The sequence below is a fragment of the Chlamydotis macqueenii genome, chromosome 26 (genome assembly GCF_036417535.1).
Source record: "Chlamydotis macqueenii isolate bChlMac1 chromosome 26, bChlMac1.mat, whole genome shotgun sequence".
Classification (NCBI taxonomy): Eukaryota; Metazoa; Chordata; class Aves; order Otidiformes; family Otididae; genus Chlamydotis; species Chlamydotis macqueenii.
This window is the reverse complement of record NC_141581.1, coordinates 2,939,337-2,965,847: the sequence shown is the minus strand read 5'-3', so window position 1 is coordinate 2,965,847 and position 26,511 is coordinate 2,939,337. Positions and strand designations below refer to the sequence as shown.

Here is a 26,511-nt window from a genome sequence, read left to right as displayed (position 1 = left end):
TTTTTTTTTTCCAATTGAATAGAAATTATGTCTTATTTGGTATAGAGCATGCGAGAAGTAACTAATAATAGGAAAAAATATTTGTGATGCAAATGGCTGTTGCTGACAGCTGTTGGGAGGTGCCCCGTTCCCTGCAGCAAGAACATTTCACGTGTCTCTCTGCAGTAAGAGCTGAAACCTTTCTCCTCTGGGGCGAGTCCGGTTTTAAGGCAGCGTTGTGCCCTTCAGCAGGCTGGCGTGTCCCTGGCTCGCCGTTAGCCAGGGCAAGCTGAGCTGTTGGCTTCTGCTTGGGGAGGGAAGGAGGCACCATCTTTCTCCTGCTGGAGGAATTAGCTTGGAGAGCACCAAGATGAGCACGGAGCCTCGTAAACAGGGATCACAACCAGGATTTTAAATACTATCGTGCTACAGACAAGGAAAGGATGTATCCCCCGAGCAAACAGCCAGCAGCTGCGTTGCGGTTTATATGTCTGCCCTTCTCTGGCCCGAGCTCTGCGAGAGTGACCTGCTGGCAGCTGCTTAAGTTATTATTATTTTTTTTTTTTAATTCATGCTGCCCTCATTCCTCTGAGCCCTTCTGGTGGATGGAGATGAGTCATTCGATAGCGCTTTGAGTAGGTGATTTGACAGGTGGCTCCCTAGAAAGCTGTCTTTGCATGCAGCAGCTCTTTCTTTGTGGTTTCTATATGATAAGATTACAACCTGAGGTCACTTTGAAGGCTTTCTGCCTTGTTGACAGGGAAGGGAAGGAGCTCTTAATTGTTCTGGGCTGACCTTCCTGCTGAAAATCAAGGCAATTCCTCCGGTACTGGGTGGAGAGCAGCTAGATCCCCACCTCAGATGGTGAGGGGGTGGAAAGCTTAGTTTGTTTTTAGGCACGTTTTCCTGGTGCACGTGTCTGGAGGGAGCAGAGCACCTCTACATGCCTCTGCACGAGTACATCACTGGTGCTTGGGTGACGAGTCTTAGATGGGATTGGCCCTCCTCATGAAGGATGGGAACAGGAAAAAAAAAAAAAAGGCAAGAAAGTTCAGGAGAACATTGAGGGCTGGAAAACAGAGTAAAAATGCTCCTGTGAGCTATTCAGCAGGGAGACCAGACAACTTAGGTGGCTGGTGGGGAGGTCAGGTGCCCCACGACAGGTTAGGTTAATGGCAGGGCTGATGTTGGAGACCAGCAGCAGGGTCTTGCTCGGAGGGACAGGAGGGCAAAAGCTTCGGCTGCTGTTTGTCTTCCTCTGGTTTGCCCCACAGCCCAACAGGGATGTGACAAATGGTGAGACGGTGTCTGCCGAGTCACATCCACCTTCTGTTTTTAGCTCTGCTGATAACCTGCTCTTGATAATAGGCAAATCGCTTCCTTTTGTACTCTTTCCTCTTCTAGCACTTGTCGCTCTTCTCTCCTTAAAGTGGCAGCTTTTGGGGTGAGAAAGTCCAGCGGGTGCAACAGTCCTCAGCCTTGCGAGGACCACGGAGCTGCTGGGTGCCTCCAATCCCCCAGGTATTTGGAGCATGGAGATCTGCTTGGAAACATGCCTTCCTCTTTGTTACAAGGCTAGTGGTAATTGTTTATCCCCTTTTCCGCACAATAAACACTTAGATCTGTTTTCTTCTCCTTAAAGTAGGTCAGAAGTTGCTCAGATTAGCATGTGCTTTGCTGTGGGTGTGCCGATCTCTCCTTAAACTGGAGTGTCTGCTGCCTCTCAGCAGCATCCTTCCTTAAAAGAGGATACCTTCCATTTTTGAAAAACCCAAAACTTAAAAGCCTCTAAGTAGGCATAGTACAGTCAGATCGACAAAGCTAATGTGAGCAGACAGAACTGCAGGCTGGCCGGAGAGAAAAGGGGTGTGCACAGCATTAAAGCTCTCAGTAGGTTTGCATCAACTGCTGCTCCTCCACGGGAACTGGTCAGTCCTCTCTTCCCAGTTCCCAGCCCCGTGTGCTCGCAGCGTTTGTGGCTGGGAGCTGGAGATATCCCCAAAATGGCAACGCCTTGACACAATGTATGCATGCTCTGGATCTCAACTGGTGTCTGCTGTCAGACCAGCACCTTCCAGTCTTGCCTCGTTTTTAAGGATTACACCAGGAAGGTGACAGTTAACTTTTAATGAGACACTGTGTGTTGGCGCGGCCAAGCAGGACATCAGAGCTCAGACATTTGTGGAGGATTGCCGTTGGCTGTCAGCTGTGAGACGCCTTCCAGTACGAGCTGGTTCTGCAAGGAACCTCTGGTGGCAGAGACGTGCGGGGCGCTCAGGGAGGACCCACGGGTGTTTTCCAGGCCCTGCAGCTGGACTGTGGCACTGCTGAGCTCCTGCCTCTCCTGGACACGCTGTTAGAAATTGAATATGTTTCAAGGAGGCTTTTTTTGGGGTTCTGCTGCCCTGTCTTTGCCAAACCTCACTGACTGCAGCTGAGTGACTAAACCCATTTACTACCCATCTATTTTAAAGCTTAAATACACACGCAGCGATGGGAATAAATTGTCATGTTGGCTCCATGGAGCTGCGACAGCCCAGCTGCCTCTTACACTGTGATGATAAAGGTCCCACTGAAGATGACTGAGAATTAATGCCAGGGACACCTTGCTGAGCTGGAGCAGTGGCGATGGCTTTATTTAGCTTTTACAGAGCATCTCACAGATCTGTACCACTGGGTATGATTGAAACTGGGCACTAGCAATCCCAGTTAGCCCTGGTTTTCCTTAACTGCTTCTTCTACGTGTCTCTACCAGGTTGTCGTGTTGCACTCAAGCCCTCTTCATCTGGGGTTCAAAGCATTTACAGCACCTCTTAAAATTATTTTGCGGACTGGCTTTTTTCACTAGGCTTGCTCTTTCCTGATGAAGGGAGCCAGGGTAGAGCTGCTTGTCTGTTTGCTCTTCTTTGGTTTTTTTTATTTCTTGAAGGGAAGGCAGAGGGCGGCAGAGAGGAAAAGGAAGGCTTTGATATGCCAGCATCTGGAGGGATAAGGTTCTATTGCAGGCAACTGTTTTGAATGCAAGGATGGCATATGTTTGATGTGTTATAAATAGGGCTGACTGTTTGCTATGGAAAAAGAAAGCCATTTTCCCTTGGTGTGTTTTTCTTGTTTGAGGCTGAGGTAGTGAGGGGTAATTTACCGTTTTAAAGTACCTAAAGGCTAAAGAGCTGAATATCAAAATCGGGTTCTAAAGTCCCATGAGAAAGCTGCTTATTAGCAGAAAATGACACCGAGTTACGGCTCCTGTATCCACGTGTTGGGCAGATGAGGACCTTCAGGGTGGGTTGTGCTGCAAACCTGCCCTCCTCTGGGTTTCTAGGTGCCTTGCAAGCATGCCTCAGCTGGGGGAATTCTGGCTGATGGCATCTTCCCTCTTGGTTTCTCATTAATTTTGCTGATGATACTGTACTGTACAAAAATCTCATTTTTTTCTCTTTTTTTTGCACCTCTGCCAACAGCAGCCCCCAGGAGTGACACAGCAAGGCCACGGTTCAGAACAGCCCGTCCCATTGCTCTGAGCTGGGACTGCCTGTCTCCTCTCAGGGAGCAGCCTCATCTATCCCTCACAAAACCTCTTCCAATCTTCTGTGCTTCTAAAGATATCCAGGCACATCCTGGCCAAACACACTTGCCACATGGCGAAACATGCTGGGCACGGCCTTGCGTTCCTGGCTGCTGGCAGGAATGTTAATGGGGGTGATGCTGCAGCCAGCAATGAAGGAAATGTGGCTTTGGGGTGGGAGCGGGTGTGTCAGGGTCCTTCTCCAGGCCTCTGGGATCTGTTTAGGTTTCGGTGATGGTGTGGGCAGCACCCAATGACTGATATGTGTCTGTCTGATCCATCTGGTTCGTGTGAGGATGTCCAGTGCAGTATAGCAAGGGGTGGACACTCGGGTTTCTCTACTTACTGCCAGCTTGTCCTGGAGCTGAGCAGCAGGTGAGCAGATGAGATGAAGGAATGGTGAGTTTTGAGGAGAGGCGTGTGGATTTTGTGTTGTAAGTTGGGAGCGGCTGCGCAGCCCTCCCTTGTTTCTCTCCCACTCCCAGCTGTAAAAGAGAAGCCCTCTTCATTGTGCCTTTCTTCCCCCTCTGTGTACACATACCGTTCCTGCCTCTCCCTGTAGCCAACCTCCTGCCACAGTAGTTAGTTTAAACAATAGGTCTTTAATTTCCGAAGATCTTCCACCGTGCACAGGCCTTGGGTGGATTTTAAACAGCAAGGGGAAGTCATGATTGTTCATGTTCCCACACCCCAGCCAAGGAAAGTGATGGAAACCCCCACGAGTTGATACTCTTGAAAATGAAGCTGCAGAAACTGCAAAGCATGGTCTGGAGCAGCCCATTGGTAGCAAGAAGTGGACGTATCTCATTCCTCTGGATTAGTTTTCCTGCAGATGAAGCAGGCTGGATGCCGTGGTCCTGGTGATGCTCGCTGGGCTGAGAGCTGCTGCACCCTGGCACAGAGCAGGAGCCTTGCACCAGTGCCTCCCTACTCTGATCTCAGGTCAGAGTTATCTAGGGCATATTTTAACTGCCAGTATCCTTTTAATTAAACATGGATGGGAAGCGAGGGATTGATTCCTGGCTTCTGTTTTGGAGTTTGCGTGCCCCGTCTGCTTCTGCCCTCTTCCCTGGCCCTGCAGCGTGGTTTGGTTGGGATGCCAGGTAAACAGCCATCCTGTTTTGAAGCAGTTTTGACTCACTGGGCTGTGACAGCCAGTGTATCACCTTGTGCTAATATTTGCTCTTGGAAGCATTTGGCTTTGGCTGCTGTTCCAGTGCAGCTGAGGTCTTCTGCTCTCTCGCTACACCCTTCTCCTCCCTCTGAGCTGTGGCAGGGCTTGCTCCAGGGTTAACTTTTTAGTATGTCTCCTAAGCTGGCAGGGCTGGGAGATTAAAGAAACCAGAAAGCATAGACTTGTTCTCATCTTTCACACTGAGCCAGTTGATGTGCTTCAGCATAAGCCTTCAAGAGAGTATTTGGGCCACTGAATTAACAATTTGCATGTCTTGCCTTGCACTGTCCCTTCCCTGGATTCATATCTATCTTGATTGCAGCGTTTGTGGGAGGTTAGATTCCCAACCAGAGGAAGACCAATGTGTCCCAAGTCTTATCCTGGCTGTTCAAGAAATGAAAGTGCAGAAGAATTGTCACCACATCCTCAAAAAAGCCCCCAAACTGCTCCCTGCAGGAAGCTGTGCTGGGGATGTGCACCAGCAGCATTTCACCAACCGCCTTACAGTTCGCTTAAGCCAAGCTGGCCTCTACAAGCAACTTGTGGATGCTTCCTTCCTCTCCCATCCTGCAAGCAAAGGGCGAGCTTCCTGGCAAACTTAATGCTCCCCTGAGAAAGTCAGGGGAGCCTGACTGCCAGCCTTTGCTCTTTGCAGGCAGCGTGATGAGATGCATAATGTGGCACTTGGAAACTTGGCTCCCAGTCACGTCATGAAGCTCTAGATTAAACAAGGAATTGGCAAGGTCTTCTGCTGGCTCACGTCTCGGATAGCGCTGTAGGGGAATCTGCGTTAGCTTGTCTCCCTGCCTGACAGATTTGGGAGCGTGAGGATAGGGATGGAGCCACTGCGGATGGCACACAGTCCTTCCTCTGGTGATGAAGCCTCCCAGTTTAATTAGAGCCAGCAGTGAGAGAACCTCAATCTTATTCCTTCACAGCAGGGCACCAGTAGCATTTCTTGGACGTCAAAAGGAGGATTAAATTAGTCTGCAAGTGAGGATTTTTTTTTTCCCCTCCTTCACATCTCTCTGCTCTTTGGAAGGGTCTTAAGCCTCCAAAATCACTGTGGTGATCAATGCCTTTGATATGGCATGCAGTCCCTGATTGCAACAGAGCTGCCTGCCAGAGAGGTTATTTGCAGCTTTCTGGGCTGCAAATCTGTGGGTGGGTGGATGTAGAAAAGTGGGAATGGAATTGCTTGGGATAATTGTACCCTTCCCAGGTGTACCAGTGAATAAAGGAGGCTTCCAGGGGTGCAACCTTTGCAAAAGTGATCCATGCCCCTTTCTGACTGCAGACGTTGCAGGATTTTTGGCAAGGGACAGGTGATGGCAGCTAGAAGCAAGCTTTGCTCTGCTGAGCATGCCCTGGCAGGCAGAGCAGAGCGAATGCTTCGTGTGTTGGTTTGTTGTTTTTTTTTTTCTAGACTCAGTGTGTCTAGAAAGGACCGTGCACCTCCCCAGCTCAGAGCTGGCTTGCTGAGATGTATGCTGGCACCCCAGGCATGGAGTAAACATCCAAAAAAAGGCAAGAAATCAAGTTCAGCTCAGTTGCCCATCTGCAGGCAGCTGTAGGGTGATAATATCCCTTTTGGGCCTCTTCCTTATGCTTGCCGGACACAGTATGGCAGGGCGCAGGGCTCGGCTATCTTGCCACACTCTCGCTAGGACCTGTGAAAACTTTATTTGCGGGTTAAGGAGGAGAATTAAATCCAGAGCTGAGCTGGATGAACCAGGAGAGCAGCAACCCTTTCCTTTCCCCCAGAAGGAAATGCCAAGGGCGAGCTACAGCAATCCCTCTTTGTCTGTTGTCTCAGGTCCTCTGCTGAACTGTGCTTCCTCCAAAAGAGGGAAAAAAGGCTTCCCCTGGTGCAGCGAGGCCCCGAGAGGCTTTTGCCTCGTTTGTCAACCTCGTTGAAGTGTCATTTTGGCCTTGCAGTGATTGATGCTGCACGACTACCTGCTGAGCGATCGGTTAGGAGAGCACTCCGTGCTCCCAGGCCTCTTCTCCACAATGTCTGCGCTGCCGCAGCGGCGTTGGATGGTTGTAGATGTCTCCTCACTGAGGTGCAAGAAGGTTATCAGCCGTTGCTGCGCTCTGAGCCATGATGTTTGTGCTCAGCACTAGGGCTGGGCGCTTGGCATACTGAGAGTCTTTGAATATGCTTTTTTTTTTTTTTTCTTATCCTTATTTTGGTGTCTGGAAACAAGATTTTGCTGAAAAGCTGAAGATCTTGTTCTTCTTTGTAATAATAAGCATTTATTCTGTATGTCCAGCTTGGTAACTTGATTTTTGGGGGCTAAGCACAGCACGTACGTGCAAGCAGACAGGGCAGAGTGACTAGTGTGGTGTCTCAAAGTGCTTTTGAAACTGCGTGATTACTTAAAGGCTTTTTTTACCCTCCCTCTTCCTCAAAAAATTAAGGAACGGTTTTGAATCCCTGTGGGAGCTGGAAGCTTCCCAAGGAAGAAAGACTTGATAAAATCAAGTATTTGACGTTGAAGTAAACAAACCTGTATTGTTCGTCCAGAACTGGAGTTTTGACTACAAACAGGAGAGATCCTGGCAATGCCCTGCAGCAGGCTTCAAGTGCTTGGAAGTCAGCGCCTGTTTCCTAGACCACTTTTAATGCCTGTACAGGTAATTTGGTGTCCATTTTGACCAGTTTGGAGCAAGATAATCACTAATTTTGGCCAATCGCTATGTCCTGTATAGAATCACAGAATAGTTTGGGTGGGAAGGGACCTTCAAAGCCCACCCAGCCCAACCCCCCTGCAAGGAGCAGGGACATCTCCAACCAGAGCAGGTTGCTCAGAGCCTCATCCAACCTGGTCTTGAACGTTTCCAGGGATGGGGCATCTTCAGGGGCTGCCACTTGCTTTGTCTCACCAGCATGGGTCTGGGGAAGGAAATTTTCCTCTCTGTTTGCTGCAGGGAAGGACACTTGCAGGTGGATTTAGTAAGGCGTTTATTGTCTTTCAGCTTGGGCAGTTGCATGGTGAGGTTTAGGGAGCCGGATTTTTTTCTTAGACCAGGCGATATTTAGAAGGAAGCTGATAAGCCCTTCACACAAATAGCAGAAAATATTGAACTTTGACAAGTCTTTGCAGGTTGTCAAACATCTCACCTTTTGACTAGTTTTAGAACAGGTGTCAGAGATGCTTTGATAAATGGATTTGAAAATTTTACTGTAGCTTCTGCAGATCTCTGTATCCTCCACTTACAAAGAATTCAAACCCCCGTGCCCCAGATCCTGGGTTCCTCCAGCATTTTCCCTAGGAGTGATGGTTTAGGGCTTTGAGAGGTGTCTGCTTTCTCCAGATTCTGTTCTTCTGCTGGCTGCTGTGAGCAGAGTGTGTTCATTCCCTATTTACTTGCATTTTGCTGTGTGTGAAACTGAAGCCTTGGCTCAAAATGGAGTTGAGAGACAACTCTGCTGCTTACTTTTTCCAGCAAGCATTGGAGTTGGAGCTGTGTGGTGTGATTTAAGGAGCTGTGTACATTCTGTTGGGTGAAGAGTATCCTGTCTCGGCCGTGCTTTGGGAGGGTGGGAGATACTTGGGTTTTTAGTGGGGCAGTGTTAGCAAAGAGCCACGTCTCTTTTATGTGCTTTGGGCTGTCTCTGCCACCTCCTTTCTCTTGCAGATGCTGTCTGGACCGCACCTCTTCCCTTTCTTTCCCGGGGACTTACTGCGTGAGGTATAAGGAGTTTTAAGGAGTTACTGCCATGCCTGATTCCTCCTCCCTTGTTCTTTTTCTGCAGCTAGTCAGTGAGAAGGTTGGAGGGGCTGAAGGGACCAAGCTAGACGATGACTTCAAGGAAATGGAAAAGGTGAGTAGGGAACAAAAGAAATCTCTAAAATTGCCCCTATAACTCCTTCTGCCTTGCCAAAGCCGTAAGCTGAACTTCACTGCTGTTGGGTCATCTTGTCTTTCTCACAGAAAGTGGACCTGACCAGCAAGGCAGTTACAGAAGTATTGACCAGAACAATAGAGTACCTCCAGCCAAACCCAGGTGAGTGCCTGGACCTCTCCTGCCCCGCAGTTTTCTAGGGAAAGAGGCAGAAAGGGCAGAGAAACATCAGAGAGAAACTTTTTGGCCCTGAGATACTGGTTACCAGCCCCCATTTGACGTCAGGCAGCTCAGGTGAAGGTCCACATACCCCTCCTGCCCTGTGCTGTGTTTCTGGGATCTAAGATGCTGCTGTTGCTCTTGAACAGTGAAAGAATAGACACATCTTTAGCCTTGAACCTAGAGAGGCTTCAAAGCAGGCCTGCTTTTCCTGAAATATCCAGAAAAAGTGACGTCTCTGGGCTGGGAAGGGGTGGCTGGCTTTGTATACGTCAGCTCTGGAGCCTGCTGTCCTGTGTGCTTCCAGCCAGCTGGTGCAGAGGGCACTCCAGGGACTATGGGAAGGCTGGGGAAACTCCTTTGACCTTCACTGGTGAGCTGTGGGGAACTATTTTTGCTTGCGGTCTTGGAAAAGAAACTTCTCCTTTTGTAGCAAATTATATTTCTGGTAGATGAAGACAATAGGGCTTCTTGGCTTTGGGTGTAGCTTGGAAAAAAAAATGTTGGCAGTGACCAACAGCTGCTGGCAAGTCCAAGTAATTGCAAACACGGCTGTGGCTGTTTCTGTGCCAGCTTCCAGGGCCAAGCTAACCATGCTCAACACGATGTCAAAGATCCGCGGGCAAGTGAAGAACCCTGGCTACCCGCAGTCAGAAGGGTTGCTGGGGGAGAGCATGATCCGATACGGCAAGGAGCTGGGCGAGGACTCCAACTTCGGTGAGTATCCCATCAGGCCAGCTCCCTCCGGGAGCTTGCGGGTGAGATGGTGAAGGTTGCTGCCAGATTTCCAAGCTGTTACTCTAAATCCTGCAAGGGCTGTGTGACCCTTTGCATCGCCCTAACAGTACTGGGGGCTCTTAAGAGGTTTGAAGGCTTCCACCTGGGGTGGCAGGGAAGGGGTGAGCAGAGTCTAAGTGTCCTAGAGCCCAATTTGTGGCACTGTGTGCAAAACCACCTCTTAATGCTTTCTTATTAAACACTGAGATAAATGTGCACGTAGGAAAAAAATGCTTCCTTGCTTCTGAACTGAGCGACAGTGATGTGGAAGCCAGATTGAGTGAGATGCAGAGTTTTACAGTGCAGTTTCCAGCTAGAGCTCTGCTATAGGGAGGCTGTAGCCAAGAAAGCTTTCTGCGTAGCAATCTCTCATAACCATGTGTGACTTGCAGGGAGGAGGCGGGTGAAGCCTTTCGGTGACATCAATTTTAATCCACTAAAATATCAGCCTGCGCACATGACAGACCTGGAACAGTATGCAGCTGTCCGATGGCTTCCAGTGCAGGGAGGAGCTTTCTTGCCTCAGGAAAATTAAAAAGCTCTGGCTACTTTGTGGGAATGACGAAGATGTCTTGAGAGTGTCTCTGGCCGGCTCAGAGCCCTGCGTCTCCCTTGACTTGCAGGAACCGGAGTTATTACAGAGAGCAAGGGGAAGGAAGTTTTTAGAAGAACACACCAAACCTGATTTTCTTTAATAGCCTCTCTTTAAAGGAACACTTAACTTGATAAATTTCTGTATTAGTACTGCATCCCTCCCTAGGATGAGTTATCTAGAGCTATCACAGTTGAAATAACTCTTCTGGTATATTTTTTTTTTCCAAGTGGACAGTAAAGTGGTGTTTTCACTTTACCTTGTATTTCACTTGTGTATTTCGCTGTGCTTATGTAGTGCTGGAACAGTTGGTTTGCCAAAGCTATACAGGAATAATTTAATCTATAAATGGTTTCCACTGGAATAAAAAGCCAAGACTAAAAATGCTTTGCTGCAAGTCCGTCTGGCTTAGCTGTCATTGTGGCAGGAGCCTTAGAAAAGCATGAAACTAAATAGGTTTCAATAAGCGACTTTGAGCTCTAATTCAGAGAGGAGGAGAAGGGATAAGGTGGGCCTGGTAGAGGTTGTTGTCTAAAATTAATAAAAGGCTTTTACTGCCAGTATCTGGGGAAACCTGAAAAGTTGGTCAGAGCACTCTGGGCTTGAAATTGTTTGAACAAAAGGATAGCCAGGCTGGATCAGACCAAACACGCCTCTGCCCTGGGCTTCTCTTGCCAGCACTGGTCAAGGAGTAGAGCAAGGTTAAAGCACTGCATGACCACTTAGCAGTGCAGCAACTCTCCGAGCTAGTGGGGAGCTTAAAAAAAAAATTAATCTTTTCCTTCTTCTGTGTGGTTGGTAGAAATTGTTCCTGTTTTTCAGAGGAAAGAACTAAAGCGTATTACTGAAGTGTCTTGCCAACAGGCAATTGCGTGCTCTCATGCTGGGCACCGCTCGCTCTGTGCCGGGCTTGGAGATTTGCTCCAGATAGAAATGTGGGGATGCTGGACGGGGGAGCTTGCACACACTGGGTGTCTTGTCAGAATGGCTCTACATGCAGCCACCATAGACTTTGGCTCTGTTTAACTGGCTGGCCCCTTCTCCCTTTCTCTTCCCTTCCCTTCCTTTTCTTACTTGAAGGCGATGCGCTTCTTGATGCTGGTGAATCTATGAAGCGGTTGGCTGAAGTGAAAGACTCACTGGATATTGAAGTCAAACAAAATTTTATTGATCCCCTCCAGAACCTGTGTGACAAAGACTTGAAAGAGATACAGGTAAACACCACGATGTTTTCCCCTCCTCTAGTTTCTGGCCTCCCCTGGCTATTAGTGCATGCAACTGCTTCCTCTGTCATGGTAGGAACAAAGTAATAGCGGAGACCAGTACAAACCAGTACAAACTCCTAGAAGCTGATGTGAGTGCATAGGTATTGGGTCTGTCCCCCTGTGCTCTGTGTGCTTTCTCTCCCCACATTCACTAGTGCTTCCTCCCTGCTCAGCACTGCTGCTGCTCCTGCTCCTGAGCAGCTCATGAGGCTGGATGCAGGTTTGAATGGTTGCTCATTTACTGTATTCTATGGAGGATGCTGTGGGAGTGTGTCCCAGCATGAGTTCTGAGCTTGCTGAAGTTGGTTCTTTGTGCCGTGAGCTCCCAGCCGTGTTACATTTGGGCTGGCTGGCATTAAACTTCACAGTGTTCTTTGCAGCTGTTGACTCTGTTCTGTTAGTAGCCTGGATCCTATAGCATAACTTTCAAGCTATGAGCAAGCTTCCCACTAGGTCTCTTATACCACATCTCAAGAAGACCCTTTGGTGTCTTGCAGGGGAGGCATGGAGCTTGGTGTCTTCCGCATGCTACTGCAGAGACAAGTCTGTGCAAAGCATGACCAGGCTTTGTAACCCGATCCATCTCTGTTCAGTAATTGACAAGACAGCTCACTTGAATGAATTTTCACTTACAGTGGTGTCCCAGATAAAATAACTGCCAACTACTGTTTCAGTACTTACCTGTGCTCCGATTCTGCAGGCTGCCATAGAACTAATTTAAACAGTCCTGCCCTAAGCAGTCAGGGGATGCAGTGCCCAGAACCTGCATCTCGATTCCTGATCTCGAGATCCGTGTTGCTCCTGGGGAGCTGAAAGTAGCAGGCCAACTCTTCATCTTCCTGAAAGGCTTGCATAGGGAACAGACCCAGGCTGCTCCCTGCAGTGTTTTCCTCCTGCTCTTGGCTGAAAGGGGGTGAAATCATATTGCCATTTCAATTTGTTGATGGTTGTTTTTTAGTAAAAAGCCCCCATAGCCACAGCAGAATCCTCTGCCAAACTGAGTCTGAACAGTCCACTCCTCCCTGTCACCTTATGGCAGCCCTGTCTTGCAGCTCTCATGTCCTGGAGCCTCTCTGGTGTCTGAACAAAGGTGGGAGCCACAGAAGCATGTGCTCTGAGATGAGGTTTCTGAGACGAATGAACTTGACCTGTAACTAGAGCTACCTTTTCAGCAGGAGAGCTTGGCTGGTCCCAGTCTCTGGCCTTTCCTTCTTTTCCTTTACTGTTCGTAACCATCCTCTTCCCAGCACCATCTCAAGAAGCTGGAAGGCAGACGCTTGGACTTTGACTACAAGAAGAAACGACAGGGCAAAATCCCTGATGAGGAACTTCGACAGGCCATGGAGAAATTTGAAGAGTCCAAGGAAGTAGCTGAAACCAGTATGCACAACCTCCTAGAAACTGATGTGAGTGCATAGGGGAGTGCCTGCTGTGTTTCTGTGTACACAAGGGTGGGATCTCTCGAGGGACACAGAAGTTAGACACTGATTTCCACTCTCATTTTTGCAAGCGTGCTTTTGTGCACTGAATACCCAGATTTGAGTGCCGACCACAAGGCTTGGCAGGTCTCTTATCCTTTCTGCAGCCCCTCTTCCTGATCCAGCTCTTGGCCAGAGGAGAGGCTGTGGCTTGTATCAAAATAAGTTTCCTTCTCAGTGTGCTGGTGGGTGTAAGTTTGGGCAGGTAATGCAGCTTACTTGGGAAGGATTTGAACAGCTAGTGGTAGGAGGTGTCCTCTGTCCTTCTGAGTCTTGCCCAGTGCCTGATCTCTGGTGTCTGAAATCCCAAACCACCTCCTCATCTCCCCGGGGAAGGTGCCCTTCATACACGTTCCCCAGTATGGTCTCAGCCCCCATGTATGATGCAGGAGTCTCCTATGAGCTGGGGAGGGGCATTCATCCCTTCTTGGTGTGATTCTTGCAGATTGAGCAGGTGAGCCAACTCTCAGCCTTGGTGGATGCCCAGCTGGACTACCACAGGCAGGCAGTGCAGATCCTGGATGAGCTTGCAGAAAAACTCAAACGCAGGTGGGTCTCAGGGTGCTGTAGGCACTCAGTTTTCACAGCCACAAGCTCTCCCTGTGGTATTTGTCTGTAAATACCTGACCATCCCTCTAAATCTATCTCCTGGTGTTAAAGCTGCTTCTTGCAATCGCTAAAGCTTCAGTGAAGACCTTCTTCAGGCTGGAGGGAGCAATTCCAGCTGCACAGTTTGCTTTCAGTGATGACACCTGAATTTCAATTCTGACACCTGAAACAAAACCTCTGTACTTGCACCATGGGCAGCTGGTCTCTAGTGGGCAGAGCCCTGCCTTAATTGGGGTGTGCTGTTCCCAGGGAGGCTGGAGTGGAATTTGGTGAGGTAAGGGGTGGATCAGGAGGGTGAAATCCCCTTCATGCCAGTGCCTGCAGCTCCTTGCACTGTGGCATTGAGCATGGGAGCATCTTCCAAGAAGTGCCTTTTTGCCAGACCCAGGATCGAGTCAGAAATTGCATCATGTTGTTGGAGCAGGTGACTCAGATGTCACGAGCTGGACATGGACCAGCTGAAGAAGGTCCAGAGAAGGGCCATGAAGATAAGAGGGCTGGAGTACCTTTCCTATGAAGACGGGCTGAGAGAGCTGGGACTGTTCAGCCTGGAGAAGAGGAGGCTCCGGGGAGACCTTAGAGCGGTCTTCAGTACCTCAAGGGGGCCTACAAGAAAGATGGGGAGAGGCTGTTCAGTAGGGCCTGTTGTGACAGGACGAGGGGTGATGGTTTTAAAATAGAGGAAGGGAGATTCAGATCAGATATTAGGAAAAAATTTTTTACACTGAGGGTTTTAGAACACTGGCACAGGTTGCCCAGAGAGGTGGTGGAGGCCCCATCCCTGGAAATGTTCAAGGCCAGGCTGGATGAGGCTCTGAGCAACCTGATCTAGTCAAGGATGTCCCTGCTCCTTGCAGGGAGGTTGGACTAGATGACCTTTGAAGGTCCCTTCCAACCCTAACCATTCTATGATTCTATGCTTGTCACCTGGAACTGCCTAGCTTAGAGTCTTTGTGCTGTTAGCTTCAGTTGCAGTTAAGAAGGGCACCATCGGCCATGGCTGTGGTCCAGAAAGGTCAGTGTCAAGGGCTCCCAGTTGCTGTGAAGAGCAGAAGGTGAATACAGCGTGGTAGGGCTGATGTGGTGGCCACAGGCTGGTGGAAGAGCACTTAGATCTCCTCCTTAAAGGAAAGCCCCTGCCAGACCTCTCATTTTCCAGCTCTCCTGTCTGTCTACATGACCGTCTCCTGGTAGAGTCTGCTGCAGATGTGGTGCTGCCATGCGTGCTCTGGAGTTCTGAGCCACATGAGTTGGTGGAAGGCAGATGGATGTCTGGCACACAGGAGCAGGGAGAGCCGTGGAGCTGCCTGGTCTTGCTGCTCTCCCAGCCCCACCTCCAGTGCCTGACCTCTGCAGCAGCCCTGGGGAATGTGTGGTTGCTGCCAAGGTGCCAAGAAATGCAGAGGTGCCATTGAAACATTTAGCGAGCTGGTTCACATGACTGCACGGTTGTTCTCACTGCTGCTCTATCTCACCTGAGCAAGCATCTCCCCAAATCACGGCCAAGGAAGGATAGTTGGCTTCGTTGCACCTGGGGCTTCCCTGTGGAGTGGGGAAGGTGCATTTCTCAGCCTGGTGCAGGCGAGCTTGGACAGAGCCAGGGCAGTGTCTCTGCCTCTTGGGACAGTTTGACCATGCTACCCTGCTGCTCTGTCCTCGTAGAAGAAACTGCTGAGTGGATGCTGTGTCTGGTTTGGATCCTGCTGGAGGATCCTGACAAGTGTGAGCTTTTGAACTGCAGCACGAGTGTCCTCTGCTGGCCTGAATTGCCCGAGACACCGCTGTAGCAAAGCCCGGGGAATGTGCCGCTCTCTAAGGACGAGGTCCCAAACCCGGGGCAAAGAACCGTTTTCAAAAAGCCGCAGCACAGAGGGTTGTGCAGATTCTTGTCTACAAACCAATCTGCTGCCCTGTATAGCCACCAAGGAGAATAAATATAATGTTGATCTCGTCATACTCTGTTTCATATTTCAATTTATCCACATTTATTTTCCTTCTTCCAGAATGAGGGAGGCCTCCTCACGTCCCAAGCGGGAATACAAGCCCAAACCCAGAGAGACATATGACTTCAGAGACACTGACCAATCTAATGGGGGCTTCTCTTGCAATCCTACCCCCAAAGTCTCAGGTAAAGTTGTCTCGTGTGTGCACACACAGGTGCCTCTGGAGCAGCCTCCTTAGGATGAAGGGGAACTACTCTGCCTGGAAGTTATGTTTCTGGTGTGCTGGATGTGCCTGCGTGATCTGGTGACTGTGAAAAAATGTCAGAAATGCCTCTAGACTTGGGCTGTTTTGTCTTGGGGCCCAGCAGCCTTTGTACTGGTTTTAGGGACGTTGTAGCAGAGTCTCCAGCCCAGGCCGCTCACCTATAGTGCCCAGTCAGTGCCAGACTGGAAAAATGAAGCAACTCTCACTCCCTCCCCATCTTCCATCATGCTGCGTCTGTCCCTCCCTGGTTCTGGTGAGGCAGACGGGTTTCTAACACAGCATGTGGGCTGCCATGTTTCTCCTAACAGATCCTCCATTTAGGTCCTGCCTTTCCCTGTCTCCAGTTCACATTGTTTTAAGCATGTCTCTTTTTGTTTGGAAGCAGCTTCCTCCTCTTTCCGATCCGACAAGCCGTCCCGGGCCTCCGTCAGGAGTATCCGTGAGTTTCCTCCCTCTGCACTGCATGATGTGTGACCATCTCTCCCCATCCCTCCTTGCTCCTGCTTATGTGACACTGCCACTTGGAGCCACTAATACCTCTGTGCTGAGCCTGGCCAGCAGAACAGCTGAACTACAGCTGAGCTGAGTCTCGAGCTAAGTCCCAAATTAAAACAGCCACGCTATATTGGTATTTACCACCCCAAAGCTGGGGCCTTTGCTCACTCGGTGCAGCTATTGTCACGCAGGCATGTCCTGTGTGAGGCCACAGGGATCTGATGCTCTTCCACGAGGTATCAGGCATCTCAAGAATTACTCTGTTCTCGTTACAAGCACCCAGCCTGGATCTCTCCCACTCCTGCTCGTGCTGCGCCTCTGTCCGACACTGGTGAAGGCTGGAGGGGAGTGGGCAGAGCCTCAACATGCTGAGTGGGTTTTGTGGTGTGTGGTCTCAGCTGGGCAGCGAGGAGCCTCAAATGGGTTGTGGGGTAGCATGGGTCTGTGGGTCAGCGTTCCTGCTGAAGGGACCTGTTGGGGTCCCGTTGGGGTCCCAAGGCCAAGTTGGGACTGTGGCTCAGAAGAAGCACTGCGGTGGGGAAAGCTCATGGTGGTGCAGCAAGGGAGCAGGAGGACTTGAGGAGCCTGGTGTAGGGGAAGTGCCGTGGTGGTGGGACCAGCCTGGTATTTTGGGAAGCTGTCTCAAAAATGTCAGTTTGCTTGGCTGATACTTTTTGTGTATTGAGAGTTCTCTTTTAGTGCTGGGTCCTTTCTTGCTGTGGATGTTCAGCAGAGCAGATGTGCTGTCTCCTGTCTGTGCTGTTCCCCCTGCCCTGGTTGGAAGAGCTCTAGCACAGAGGGAGGGGTATGAGAGCCCTGCAGACCCCAGTGATCTATATTAGCTCAGTCCCTTTGCAATAGGATCCCTACAGCTGCAAAGCTGAGTGCCTGCCCATCCCAAAACACAGAGCAAGCAGCAGCTTTCCGTGCTACCAAAAATCCCTTTTGCAGTCAGAAGGTCTGATGCTTAAATCATGGAGCTGAGATTGGGGAAGGAGACTTTGGTTTTCTTCCCATTTTTGGAGGAGCCTTGCATACATCAGCTGCTAATTGATTTGAAGCCCTCTGCCCAGGGAGTCGCACTCCTCTCCCTCCCGTCACCCTCAGAATTGGGGTGACCTCTCTAAAGGAGAGGGACCCCTGGAGTCCTCCTCCATCATGTACTGATGTCTGACCTTGTCATCGTCTAACTGCATCGACGAACTGCACAGCAGGTTGTCTCATCTCTGGAGAAATAATGTGGCTTTTCAGCACCTGGTTTCCAGTGTGGTGGTCCCATTTAGGTTGGAGTTTAGCTTAGCGCGGGGGAATTCCAGGCAGGGACAGGCAGCACAGGGTGGTCTGCAGGGGTCTGCTTTGGGAGAAACTCCTCTGCAAAAAAGCAGAGGAACTGGTGAGCTAATAGCCAGTGAGGAGTTTAAACTGAATTAATGCTTTACCATTTTGGAGTAGAGCTGGGTTGTGAAACCACTTCTGCAAGCCCTGGCTCTGACAGAGCCGACAATCCCATGCTGTGTCCAGATCTGGCATTGACGGAGACAGGCGTTTGAGGAAGGGGATGTGGGATGTGCAGGGGGTCTGGCTCACCTCTCCTCCTCCCCGCCTCTCCCTGCAGCCCCCCTGGACCAGCCCTGCTGCAAGGCTCTCTACGACTTTGAACCCGAAAACGATGGCGAGCTGGGCTTCAAGGAAGGCGACATCATCACCCTGACTAACCAGATCGATGAAAACTGGTACGAGGGCATGATCAACGGCCAGTCAGGCTTCTTCCCCCTCAACTACGTGGAAGTGCTGGTTCCGCTACCTCAGTGAAACGGCATCGCTCCCGTCCCTGCTCCGCTGGTGCGAGGCCGAGCCTCCGTTCCACCTCCATCCTGACACTGGCCCTCTCCAGCAGTGGGGCCGTGTTATCTCTGCGTCACCTTGGGGTGAGATTGCCACCAGGGAACAAGCCAAGAAGGGTCAAATGGGCCCCTTCACCCCCCGTGAATTTGGTTATTTTCATTTTCTTTTTTTTTTTTTTTTTTGTCCTTCTGGTGCTTGAACTTCGGTACTTCGCGCACCCTGCCAGGTTCCCCCCAGCTGTATGATTGCTGCAGGCCTCTCCCTGTCCACTTCTTTTATTTCCTTTGGGTCAAGCATCCAGATGAGCCAGGTTGGGAGAGCTGGGATGCATCCTTCATGCTGAGCATCAGTGTGGGGAGATCCACGGCCCAGTGGTAGGGGGCAGAGCAGCCCGCAGGGGGCAAGCCCTTTGTTCCCCGCCCTGTTGAACACTACCCCTCTCCCCATAGATGCCCAGCCTCCCTGCAGCCCAGCACCGACGCAGGACCCAGGCTCTCCCCACTCCTGGGGGCTCGGGAGAGATGCTGTGGCACAGCAACACTACACCACCCATCAAACACTAAGCCGGCCCTGCGGTGCAGGCGCTGAGCCCTGCATGGGGTGCTGAGCCGTTGCTGGGGCTCTGTGCTGTCCCTCCCCACCCTGGAGAGACAGAGTAGGGATGTCCCCTGCCTGCTGTAAACCCTCTGCCCCGCTCCCTGCAGAGCTCAACTCCAAATGGGGTGGCCTGCTCCCGTCTGCCCTTGATTTTAAGTATTTTAAGCCAGGTTGCTTCTGGACCCTGGGCTTTTCCTACTACAAACTCTTACCGAGTCTGTCCGAGCTGGGGGATAATTTGAGGGGGGGCGGGGCGGGGAATTGGGCCACAGTCTGGGGTCTACCCACCGCGCGGCAGAGCAGGTCCCAGCTCCTCTCCCCCGAAGGCTCTGCACTTACTCTTCCCGGGGAGCCATCGGCACCCTGTGCTGCAGGACTGGGGCTCACGGCTGTGGGGCCAGAGCTCCCCTGATCCTCATGTGCCTTTCCTGAGTGCCCCCACTTCTACCCCACAGTGATTCTCCTTGGGGGGCGAGCAATGTGCCCCTCTGCCACTGGGTTTGGTGGGAGAAGGTGGTGCACATCTCAGCACCGCTTCTGCTGTTCCTTAGCCCTGAGCCTCCCCACCCTCCCTTGTTGCAGGGGTCAGGATGGGGCCCAGCAGTGCTCACCCAATCTCTCACTTGACTCCGTGGTTTTCCTTGCTCACAAGTGGTCTCATTCCCCCAGTTCCTGGGCCTTGGCCGGGCTCCAGCACCTCCCGCCCTGGGCTAGCCGGGGGCCGAGCCCTAGCTCCACACTGGGTCCCGTGCTGCCACACGTCCCTGTCCCTGCTACTCCTAGCTTCTGTTACAGTTACGCAGCCCCTTTTATTGATTTTAACCATGCATGTCAATGTATGTCTGATCCCCTGCTGCGCTTCGAGCAGGCTGACCAGTGACCCAGGTCCCAGAACGTGAGGGGCAGGGGGCAGCTCCCCCTCGCTCCCAGCAGTGCACGGAGCCAGAGGGACCAGTGTCCTCAGGGCTGTCCCTCTGTCCCCTTCCCCAGTGGGGACTGGGGTCACATCCTGGGCTCCTGCTCAAGTGGACAGAAATGAATTTTGTCAGCTTTGAAAACTTGCTAGATATTTTTTTTTTTAATGGTTTCTCCTGGTTTTTAGGGGAAAAGACAACCCACAAATCTCAACTTGTATCTCTGACTGAAAGTATTAAATGTTTTCTTCTTTCTAATGGCTGAGTCCTCTCTGTGATGCAAGACTGGGCTCTGGGGGCTGTGGTGGGATGGAGGAGCAGCCCTCGGTGAACGCCCCCTGGGTTCAACCACCCCAAAACAGGCAGTTGGATGGTGCCTCCAGCCCACGAGGCCACTGGCACCATCCCTCACGGCAGCGCCGGCAAGATGTCCCCAAGCCAGTGGAGGCGCATGCTGACCACCTCTCAGGAACTGCTCTTTAATCAACTACCACTTCCACAAACGACAGCCGAGACTCCCACCACCACCACCACCACCACCCTCCTCTCCGCCACTGCCCTGGGGCCGGCACAGCCACCGGACACCTGGGTGGCTGTTCCAGGGCAGGAGCCGGTGGGTCCCGAGACCCCTCGGGCAAGCTCCCGGGAGCAGCAGGCAATGCAGTGTCCTCGTGGCACTGCCCTGCGCTGGGTCTGCATGAGTCCCTTGGGCCTGGGGGGGGGCGCTGCCCTGGCTGCTGGGAAGGCACCTGGTCCGAGTCGAAGTGGGGGGCTTGTGGCCCCTCAGCTGCTGAGCCTGAGGAGGCTGTAGATCTGCTCCAGGATGTGGGTGAAGCTCTGGTCTTCGGGGGTGCGGGAGGCCAGGGAGCCCTGAGATGCAGACACAGCCTGGTTAATTAAAACAGTGGAGTGGGTGGTGCTGAGGCCCCGGCTAAAGCCCCCTCCCTGCCCAGCTCAGCGGAGGAAGCCCCCTGCTCACCTTCAGTTTGTCCAGGTAGGTCTGATCCTGACTCCACAGCTCCTGAAACTTCACCAGGTCCGGGGCTCCCTTGTAAAACTCCACCAGCAGTGTCTGGGATGAGGGGAGAGACGAGCTGCAGGCACGGGGGCTGGGCACGTGTCGCCCCCCCTCCCCACCGAGACCTTGGCAGCACGGTGGGGACGGAGAAGCAATTGTCACTGGGGCTAACGGCAGGATGGGGACAGGTGGTGGAGGTCCAGGAGTTGGCCTTGCTGGGGTGGGCAGGTTTTTTGGGGCTCACCATCTCCTGCAGGACATCGTTGGTAAGGAAGCCATCCTGGATGTAGGCCACCTCCACGTCCATGGGGATGCCATAGTCGTTGGGCCGTTGCTGGAGGATGGGAGAGCAGGGTCATGACGGGGGTCACCTCACGACGCTGGAGCCACCTCCATCCCAAATATCCTCCCGCGGGGCTGGCGACCACTTACCTCTGGCGGCGGCATCACCCAGAAGGGTGCAATTTTGGACTCCACACCGGGGTTGCCATGATAGTAGGGTCCTGGATGGAGACACGGGGCTGACAGGGGGTGGGTGACAGCAGCCTCAGCACCCCTGGGACTGCAGGGACTGGGCTCTTACCGCAGATGAGGGCCAGGCAGGGCTGAAAGCCGTTGCCGCTACCCTGCAGCTTGAGCTGATAATCCATCTGCGCATCGATGTCGTGCAGTGAGGGTAGCGCGGGGCCAAAGGGGTGGCTGTGGTACCAGCCCACCAGCGACAGCCCACGCAGGAACAGGCTCTGGCAGATCTGTGACAAGCAGACGCTGTGGATCTGAGTCCTTCAGGAATCTCCCTCACCCAACCCCAGGGGCTGCTTCACCTCCTCTTCCACGGCACCGGCGGCCTCGGCATCACCCAGACGGGTCCGGCATGGGAAGGCTCGCAGCACTGTCAGCACTGGGGGATGCAACAGGAGTGGATGGCTCTGCTGTGGGCTGGGTGGGCCACCCACCCATCCCAATACGTACACTGCGTGTTGGTGTCCCACCGCCCACCCAGGTAGCCCACCACTTCGCTCCGTGTCAGGTGGCTGTGAAAATCCTAAAGGAAAAAGTAAAAAATCAATAGTTTGGTGCCAAAATGATGCTGGGGACACCAGCGCCACCCCAGACATCCCAACCTATCCTCTCCCCGGGGAGGGGACATACCAGGAGCAGGAGGACGTTGCTGGAAATGGCCACATTGAAGGGCTGGAACTTGTTGATGGTGGCAAAGGACATCAACTCCACCAGTGTTTGGGGGTTCCTGGAAGAGCCACAGCCCCACTGCCGCAGCCACCCCCAGCCCCTCCTGCACCCATGGGGCCGGCGGTGGCACCCACAGGGCTCGGGTCCCCGTGCCCATCGCACCCTACCTGGCTGAGTCACGGGTGCCCAGCATGCAGTAGCGGACGGGCACCCGGGGTTTGCTCTCCAGCCTTTTTCCCGGGGGGTTGTGATCTGCAAAGCACAACGCCTTGTCCCCGCTGCCAGGCTGCCCAGGGTCCCCCCAGGGCTCCTGGGACTCCTTACCCATCCCCGCCGGCTCTGCCAAGCTCTTGCACTGCTGCTTCTTGCTCTTCTCCTCTGTTTTTTTGGTAGCCGCCAGCTCCGGCACGGGCGCCCGAACCTCCCTTGTCGCCTCTTCCTCTTCCTCCTCTGGCATCTCCTCTTCTTCACCCTCGCTGGCCAGGCTCTGCAGGCAGCATAGGGCTGGCACCCCTCCCACCCCCCCCCAACCCAAACTGGGGGGCACCTGAGGGTCCCGGAGGAAGGGGGTCCCAACCCACCTCTTCAGTGGGTGGTGCATTGGGCTGGTACTTGCGTAGCCAAGCGGCTTTGTACTGGTCCAGCTTCTGGCCCTTGTAGCGGACAGACGCCCACCCGCACCCTGACTTTTTGGCAGGGTTCACCAGGCGCTTGCAGTGGGTGGCCCAGGCACTGGGCGAGTTGAAGACCTGTCCCGTCTCCTGCCAGGTGATGGTCCCGTCTGCCCCCAGGTCCCCCACGAATTTCTTGCCCTGGGGAGCATGGGGTGAATGGGGAGGCAGTCGTTGGCCCCCTTTCCCCCATCCCTGTCCCCACGGTGTGTCCCTGCACCAGCCAGCCTCACCAGGTAGTAGATGGAGAGGACGCCACGGGCCGGCTCAAGAAGCCCATCGCGGAGCAGGACGCGGAGGGTGATGCTGCGGCGGGTGAGCATGGTTCCCCGGCTTCCCCCTGGTACCTTCGCTCCGCTCCCGGCCTCCGGCTCGGCCTCCACCTCGTCCAGCCCTGGCTCCAGCTCGTCCTCGTCCTCCTCCAGGCATTCATCCCCACCAGGGGAGGCAGCTGCCAGCGCTGCGGGGTGGGACATGTCGTGTGGGGTCACCCCCAAGATCACTCTCGGGTCCCCCCGTTGGTGTCTGCCTGCGAACAGGGACACTGAGACAGGGATGCACAGGGTCACGGGAACAGGAAGACACAGACATGGGGACACAGGAAGAGAAGACACGAGGACATGGTGGGGATGGGCACAGGGACAGGGGGATGCGGGAGAGGGGACCCAGCACCAGGAGAGTGGGGGACACTGATGGGGGCATGAGGGCGGATGTGGGGTTGTGAGGAGACAGGGATGTAAGGTGGAGGACATGGGGACGCGGCAAGGGGACACAGGGTTGCAGGGACACGGCTGGGGAACATGAGGACAGGGATATGGGGACATGGCTGGGGGACACGGGGCCATGGGGACACAGGGACATGGCTGGAGGACACGGGGACACAGGGACACGGGAACACGGGCAGGAGGCTCCCCTGGCCAGGCAGGTCCCCAGAGCCTGGTCCGAACCCGGAGGGGTGCGGGGGGGGGGGGGGGGGTGGGACAGGGCACGTGGGGGAGCACAGTCCCGGCCCTGCTCTGCTCCCGCCCCACGGGTGTCCCTGTCTGTCCCCACCCCCGCCCCGTGGGCTCCGGCAGGTACCCGCGCGTGTGTACGGTTGGGAGGGAGGAAGTGGGGGTGCACGCAGGTGCATGCGCGCGCGTGTGCGTGCGGCCCAGGGCGCGCGCGTCCCCCCGGCCGGTGCGCGCGCCTGGTGCGTGCCTGGTGCGCCCGCGCGGACGTGCCCGGTGCGCTTGCGGGCGCGCGCCCGCCGGTACCTGCCATGCTGCGCTCCCGCCGCTCGCGCCGCTCCCGCCGCTCCCGGTGCGCGCGGCGGCGGCCCCACGTGACCGGGCGGCTCCGCGCGCCCCGCCCCGCCCGGGAGAGTGGAGGCGGCGGGGACGGGGACACCGGGACCGGGAGGGGGGGGGGCAGCCCCCCCACCTGCCGCACCGAGGGGGCACGGGGACGCAGACCCGCCCCGGGGCCCTGACCTCGCCCCCGCCGCCCCAGTCCGCGCCACCCCCCATTCGCGCCCCCGCTGCCCTTCGGCCCGGCCCGGCCCGGGGCGCGGCTGTCCGGTGCCCGCAGCCCGGGAAGGGCCGGGCCGGCAGCACCTGCGGTTCGTGCCGCGACGGCCGGCGGAAATGGCTCGGCCTGTACCGCCGCCCCGGCGGGACTGGCTCTGCCCCCCCCCCCCCCCGACACAGCTGCGAGGGCTTCGTGGAGAAACGGGGGCCGCGAGACCAGGTGGGCTGGCACCCCCCGGGTCCGACCCCCGGGACCGATCCCCAGCACCGAGTGCCCGCACCCCGGGACCGACCCCTGGGACCCCCGGCCTGAGCCCCGAGACCTCCCGGGGCTTTCTCGGGACCGACCCCCAGCACCCTCTGGCACTGACCCTCCGGTCCCGCCCCCCCCGCTGCCCGCTCCCCTCTGCTGCCCGGGGTCCGGTCCCGGTTCCCCTCGCAGCACCCGGTGCCAGAGCTCGGTCCCGTCCTGCCCCCCGGGGCTACCAGAAGGTCTGGGCCGGGCTGCGGGGGCTCACGCTCACCTTCTATGGGGGGCCCCAGGACTGCGAGGTATGTGGAGTAGGGGGGCTCCGGGCAGGACCTCTGGGACTGGGACCCCTGGCTGAGCTGCCCTTGCCAGGACCCTTGAGACTCCCCGGGGCTGGGACCCCCTCAGAGTGGGCACTCCTGGGTGAGTCCCCCAACTATGGGGCACCTCTCAGGCTGAGACCCACAGAGTGAGACTCCTGGGACTCTCTAGGGCTGGGACCCTGGGAGTGGGACCCCAGAGACACCCGTGGGTCAGGAGCCCCTCAGGATGGTCTCCTTCAGAATGAGACCCCCCCCAGGACGGGACTCCCAGGACAAGAAGCCTGGGGATGTGTTCCCCCAGGCTGGGACCCCTGAGGGGGGTCCTCTGGGCCAGGACCCCCTCAGAGTGGGCACCCCTGGGCTGGGACCGTTGGGTGTCACTGAGGAGTCCCCCAGGCTGTGACCCCCATGGAGGTGAGGGTGGGAGCCCAGCCTGGGGTGGAGGGGTGGCTCAGAGTGGGGCTGAGGCCTGGCACACTCATGGTGGTGGTGATGGTGGGCAAGGGGGCCCACACTCAGGTGCCCCCTGCCCCTGGAGGTGCTGGACCTGGGCAAGCTGGTGGCAGTGAGGGCCGAGGGCAGGGGTCTCGTCCTTAGGCGGAGGGGACGGGAGGTGATGCTGAAGGAGCACCCCATGGCGGGGGAGCACCAGGGCGCTGGAGGTACTGGGGGGTGTTGGGTGCACAGGGTAGTGGAGGGACACGGAAGGCACCTAGGCAGGGTTGGGGGGACGGTCTAGGGGGCGACTCAGTGTCCTTGGTGGGAGTTGGGGGACAGAAGGGGCTGAGCGGACTGGGGACATGGCAGGGGCACAGGTGGGGGAGCAGAGGGGATGGGGTTTGGGGGCTCAGAGGGACACAGGGGCATGGTGCGGGGGAATGACACAACAGCCAGGGCAGGGTGGGATGGGGTGGTGTGCGCGTGTGTCCATCCCCTGTGACTGTGACCCCCCCACACAGCTGAAGGTGCCTACTGATCTGATGCTGCTGCCCGGCCACATCTTCCACCTTTTGGAGGCCCTGCGCGAGGAGCAGGATCGCAGGGTCACCCAGGGGTCCCCCGTCACCCCCCAGCCCCCCTGAGCCACCACTGTCCCTGTGAGTCGAGTGGGTGGGGGGCCATGAGGAGGGGGTCCCCATCCCCACTGGGATGCACTAGGGACCAGTATGGCTTGGGTGGCTCAGGATGGTCTCACAGGGCGGGGGGTGACAGGGGTCAGTCTTGGGTTGTCCCCAGCTGCTTCTTCAAGGTGACGCAACCGGAGGCTGAGTGGCTGCTGGAACAGAGCACAGGTGGGGGGACCGTGGTGCCACGGCCTGGGGAGCACGGCCAGGGCCTCTCAGTCACCACGCGCCAGGAGTGAGTGGGGCGGAGGGGGGGACATGGATCGGGGGACGAGGATGGGAGCACAGGTCGCTGTGCAAGTGGCATCCCCTTGGGCACGGGCCATCGTGCGAGGGGTGGCATTGGGGTGCGGGTCCCCATGTGAGGGATGTCCTCCTCCAGGGTGAGGCTCCCTTTGGGGTGGGGGTGCCAAGGGGTGAGGGTCCCCACGCGAGGGCTGGCAGCAGCCCCTGCAGCAGCACGGTGCTACGGAAGCACTACGGGGTGAACCGTGTAGGCCAGGGCTACATCATCAATGTGGGTGAGTGACATGGGACAGAGGCGAGCTGGCCCTGGGAATGGGGAACCCCTCTCCAGGCACCCACCTGAGCCCCCCTGGGATGGGCCCCACAAGGACTTGGACTCCTCGGCTGGGATTTGAGGAACTGGGATCCCCGGCAGCTAGGCCACTTGGGACCTAGGACCCCCAAGGGCTGGCACCCAAGGAAAAGGAACTGGCACCCATGGGGTCTTGACAACCCCAAGGATGAGCACCTCCAGGGCCTGAGACACCCTCCCCCCGCCCCAATGCAAGGAACCCTGGGAACTGGGACCCCCAAAGAGCTGACACTCAAAAGACTGGGACCCTCAAGGTGC

General features: G+C 55.0%; 2 protein-coding genes across 5 annotated transcripts in view; one reads left to right on the top strand and one right to left on the bottom strand.

The window, feature by feature from the left end:
- Positions 1–19,828, top strand: part of SH3GL1 (SH3 domain containing GRB2 like 1, endophilin A2) — a 30,542-nt gene extending 10,714 nt beyond the window's left edge. Inside the window, exons 2-10 of one of the 2 annotated variants that reach the window (XM_086767102.1) lie at positions 8,482–8,550; positions 8,661–8,733; positions 9,364–9,507; positions 11,240–11,373; positions 12,672–12,830; positions 13,348–13,451; positions 15,515–15,639; positions 16,105–16,158; positions 17,830–19,828. In XM_086767102.1, the coding sequence (XP_086623228.1) occupies positions 8,482–8,550; positions 8,661–8,733; positions 9,364–9,507; positions 11,240–11,373; positions 12,672–12,830; positions 13,348–13,451; positions 15,515–15,639; positions 16,105–16,158; positions 17,830–18,026 (1,059 nt within the window). In that variant the 3' untranslated portion in view covers positions 18,027–19,828. The remainder of the gene's footprint in view (positions 1–8,481; positions 8,551–8,660; positions 8,734–9,363; positions 9,508–11,239; positions 11,374–12,671; positions 12,831–13,347; positions 13,452–15,514; positions 15,640–16,104; positions 16,159–17,829) is intronic. The other variant, XM_086767103.1, reaches the window with a different exon arrangement.
- Positions 18,210–23,755, bottom strand: MPND (MPN domain containing). Of its 3 annotated transcripts, XM_086767101.1 has the most exons (13): positions 23,707–23,755; positions 22,684–22,979; positions 22,361–22,591; positions 22,104–22,266; positions 21,947–22,031; positions 21,741–21,837; positions 21,561–21,633; positions 21,413–21,489; positions 21,172–21,340; positions 21,021–21,091; positions 20,833–20,922; positions 20,550–20,642; positions 18,210–20,440 (listed from the first exon to the last, which is right to left on the bottom strand). In XM_086767101.1, exons 1-13 carry the CDS (start codon positions 23,711–23,713, stop codon positions 20,354–20,356), a joined length of 1,539 nt encoding a protein of 512 aa, XP_086623227.1. In that variant the 5' UTR covers positions 23,714–23,755; the 3' UTR covers positions 18,210–20,353. The 3 variants fall into 3 exon arrangements, with proteins under 3 accessions (XP_086623227.1, XP_086623225.1, XP_086623226.1); XM_086767099.1 differs by having other exon boundaries at positions 21,947–22,266; XM_086767100.1 differs by having other exon boundaries at positions 21,947–22,266; positions 22,684–22,910; positions 23,707–23,747.
- Between the last annotated feature and the right edge of the window lie 2,756 nt (positions 23,756–26,511).

What these genes read in the sequence shown, in the direction of transcription:
- MPND (XM_086767099.1), bottom strand. An exon ending in GTGGGACACCAACACGCAGT is followed by an intron (nt 21,490 to 21,560) that starts GTACGTATTGGG and finishes TGCATCCCCCAG; the next exon opens with TGCTGACAGTGCTGCGAGCC. An exon ending in CCTACCTGGACAAACTGAAG is followed by an intron (nt 20,441 to 20,549) that starts GTGAGCAGGGGG and finishes TCTGCATCTCAG; the next exon opens with GGCTCCCTGGCCTCCCGCAC.